The sequence below is a fragment of the Haplochromis burtoni genome, unplaced genomic scaffold (assembly GCF_018398535.1).
Source record: "Haplochromis burtoni strain Fernald_Lab_line unplaced genomic scaffold, NCSU_Asbu1 Contig_5, whole genome shotgun sequence".
Classification (NCBI taxonomy): domain Eukaryota; kingdom Metazoa; phylum Chordata; class Actinopteri; order Cichliformes; family Cichlidae; genus Haplochromis; species Haplochromis burtoni.
In genome coordinates, this window is record NW_024582366.1 from 1,020,664 (window position 1) to 1,024,677 (window position 4,014).

General features: G+C 43.2%; 1 protein-coding gene across 1 annotated transcript in view; it reads left to right on the forward strand.

Moving 5' to 3' along the window:
• Nucleotides 1-4,014, forward strand: part of ptprfa (protein tyrosine phosphatase receptor type Fa) — a 243,987-nt gene that overhangs the window by 103,700 nt on the left and 136,273 nt on the right. Inside the window, exon 7 of the mRNA XM_014333895.2 lies at nt 800-910. Within this exon, the coding sequence (XP_014189381.2) occupies nt 800-910 (111 nt within the window). The remainder of the gene's footprint in view (nt 1-799; nt 911-4,014) is intronic.

Consider the following 4,014-nt stretch of genomic DNA (forward strand, 5'->3'; position numbering starts at 1 on the left):
ACGTTTCTTGTACTTAGAACTACTTTCCCCCAACATACCCCTCACATGGGGGGACTACAGTTTGTTTGTTACATGTTCATGTTTTGCTTTGCTGACATGGAAAACTGTAGATTTTAAAGTATCTATTTGTAATGAATTTATGTGGTTTGCTTTTGTGGTTAATTGTGCAGATAGAACATCCAAGGAGTCTGTGATCCAGTTTTATTTAATTTGGACGCCACTAATCAGCAGATGCCTGTGTGCGTGGCACCTGTACAGTTTATGAATGCAGCTCTCTAACCACGTTTACTAGTGTTAACTTACATCTTAGCACTCCATCCTCTTACTTCTGGCTCCAAAAAGCACAACGTGATGATGCTAAAAAAATATTCATCTTCAGTAAAATGTAGCCTGCAGAAACCAAGAGGTTATCTTATGGTTTAAATATGAAGCCCTGCAAAGACTTCATACAAGTTGGGAGTGAAAGACGTGTTGTCATAAACCTGATGTGTCGCAGAACGGCTACCATAGCTGTGCATATCTTGACAAATGTCAGTATTTGAAACCCTGGAATGAGAAAATGCTGGAAAGCCTGAGTCAGCACAATAACAGCTAATTGTTAAAGTTGTCATAAATAATAAGATCAAATGATACGACTTGAAGAAAACATGTTAGTTAGTTGTATAGATTTGGATTCAGATTTCTGCTCAGCCAAGTTATGGGGAGCTTTCCGTTTGGACGATCAGGCTAACAGTGTGTCTGTGTGTCTCCACGTGTGTGGTGCAGATCTTAACTGTGACATTTTAACCTCCCTCCCCAGGAGCGCTTCAGATTGAAAACAGCGAGGAGTCGGACCAGGGCAAATATGAGTGTGTGGCTGTCAACAGCGCCGGGACTCGTTATTCGGCTCCGGCTAACCTTTATGTTCGAGGTAAGCTCCCTCTTGACCTCGGCCGCCCCCCTCCCTGCTGCCGTTCGGGTCACCGCCTGCAGCAGAAACGGTGCTCTCTCGTCACCTCCAGCTCTGCCTCCTGAATGCTAACAGGAAAACTGCCTCTCCGGATGTGACTGCAGCGAAAATCACACCTCCAGCCTCACACTGTCATTTCCTGATCTTTCTGCCTCTCTGTCTCGTCTCTGTCTCCTGGGTGCTGATTTATGTATTTTGCTCCTCTGCTCTGTTGTTACTTTGCTTGACCTGCCTAACCTCACAGTGACCTGGGGGGATGTTTTGACTCGTCAGGGGTGAAAGAGAGTTTGGCTGCGGTTCTGCCTTTTAGTTTTGGGGCAGTGGAGGTTTTACGTGTGGGGTCTTGCCTCCAAAGGGAAGCTGACACCTTCACGTCGCAAATGGGGAAAAAGTGGAGAGGAAATCCCCTCCATGCAGTTGGCTGGATGTAAAGCAGCAAAGCCAGCAGGGTGAAAGGAAGCCTCAGGCTTTCTCTCAAGTCTCGTCAACAAACAACTCAATTAGCCTCAGCCAGTATCAGGTTCTCAAAGGCAATTTTCAAAGCATGCTGTTGATTCATTTCTCCTTTTAATCTCGTTTTTGTTTGACAGCTCTCTTTGATGCAGTCGGACTTAAAATCATTTGAAGGCTTCTGCATAATAAATACAGCTGTTACCAAATCTTTAGTGCTGTTTAACTGGAGCTGTTGTATCGTGTTTTCGATCATGTCGAGCATTGCTTCTTAAACCGTTGCCCCACAATCAGTGTGTCAAACAAAGACAGGCAGAGATGTTTGATTTTTCCCTCACACGTTCATCTCTGATCACGCAGCTAATGTGTGAAATTCGTTCTTTGATTCATTCCACCTGCACAAGAAGGGAGGAGATACCTGCAATGACCCTGTGTCCTGCCAACAAGCCTACATGCCACTGGAGTCAGTGGGTAAGGCCCAGTTTCAGCACTTAAATTACCGCATCCAGCACAGAACTACAAACAGGAGCTTGGAGTTTAGCTGCTTGTTACGTCTGGCATTATTAGCCATTTCTGGATCTACATGCTCCTTTAATTTCAAACAAGCATCAGGGCACCACTGAGAGTTAAAAACAGTCCAAATTCTTCCAGTGCTGTTCTCCGAGGTGGTAAAAGAACATTCTTCCATGGAAAAGAGGATTAGAAGGTAGCAGAAAGGTAGCTCGCTAGCTGACACCCAAAGATGACATGCTCTGTTCTGATGGTAGAATAATGCCCGATTTCAAGCATTAAGTTGCAGCGTTCAGCTCAAGAAACATGCAAATGACAGACTTTAGAGGCAGCAGCTTTGATTTTATGCACCTGTTGTCTGACGTCATGACCCAGTTCACACAACTCAATGAAATACCAGCAATGTTAGTGAAGCTGACAGTACAGACAGGTCCTTCTCAGTCTGAGAACAAGGACTCTGTTTATACAGTGAGGTCATACTGTGGAGATGTTTTCTATATTCAACATAAGCAGGAAGAATTCTCACAGGGAGCAATGAGATCCCCACGGCACAGATCTGCTGCAGAAACCCTGAAACTTTACTCGTTTAACGACTTCTTGCAGGTTAGTTCAGGCCAAAGTGGTTCAACAAGTCCATAGCAGGACAAAGCAACATGTAATGAGATCAAACAAGTACAGATAAACAGATTCAAATAGTTTTTAAAGGAGCAAAGACGGGTTTTGAGTTTCAAGTTCTCAACATTTCCGGCTGTTCTCAGTTCCTCCACTCCGACTGCTCCAGCAGCTCGGGGCATAAAAGCTAAAAGCTGCCTCCCCATGTGTCCTTTACTGTGGAAAAACTAGCAGATTTGTGCTGGAGGACCTGAGGGTCTTTGCTAGTTCATACACTGTCAGCATGTCAGACATATATAGTGGAGCAAGACAATGAAGTGCTTTAAAAACAAGTAAAAGAAATGCAGTCAATAAGGTCACTGACAGATGGCCACTGCAGGGACTTTAGAGCTGCTGTAATATGTTTTCTCTCCTTCTGGCCCTCGTAGGCACTCGGCTGTAGGATTCTGGATTAGTTGGAGATGATTTATAACAATTTCAGGTAGACTAGATAGAAAGGTTTTGCAGTAGTCAAGCTTGTTGAGTAATTAGTGACAAAGTATTGCCATGTAAGAGAAGAAAAACAGATTTTCTGCCTGTTCATGTTAAGATAACTCCTGTATACCCCACACTGAGCTTGCTTGGATATTATAAAGTGAACACATCATAGCAGGTGTAGGATGCTGAAGCTCATAGTCCAACAGGAAAACAATAAGGGTGCAGATGTTGCAGAAAAAGATGGAAATCAACTCCCTGCCAAAATGTTATTTTTACTATGTGGATATACGGTAGAAATGAAAAGATGTTTATAATCATTACAGGAGGTATTATATAAAGAGCAAACAAAAATCTAATAGAGCAGACTGTGGTTTAATGGATGAATTCAAGTTGTAAAGTTGTGTCCTGTGTTCAATCAAAATCAGTAGCAGCTGGTTTCCGTGGGATTTATGCATGTAAACATTGCTACTTTGATACAAAAGTTTACCAAGGAAATATCCCGCGAGCCAGGACGGATCCTTTCTTCTGTGTTGATCATAGCAGATTCTGACTGTATCTGAAGTCCAACAGAAACCGAGGCTCATCAGATCAGCAACACTTCCAGCCTCTGTTGTTCAGTCTGGTGAGACTGAGTCCTGCAGGCTTCCTGACAGGAGTTGCACCTGGTGTCATCTTCTGCAGTTTCACTTTCTTTGGCAGGAAACCTTTCAAGGGAAAACCTTTTTTAAAATGTATTGTGAGGTTTAGGTTAAGTATGTGGTGCTTTTCCAGTATTCTTCAATGAAACTGCAGAGCGAAAACAGCAGGAGTGACGATCCTGATGCAGCGTTAATGAAAATGGTACAGAAACAATACCAACACGGGAAAACAAAGCAACGCAAAAATGGGCAAAAGACGTGATAGAGCATGTGACTGTAAGTTTAAAAGCACATTCATTCATTTTGAAATACACCTGAACTTATAGCCAAATTTGCCCCATTCTGTGTGTGTGTGTGTGTGTGTGTGTGTGTGTGTGT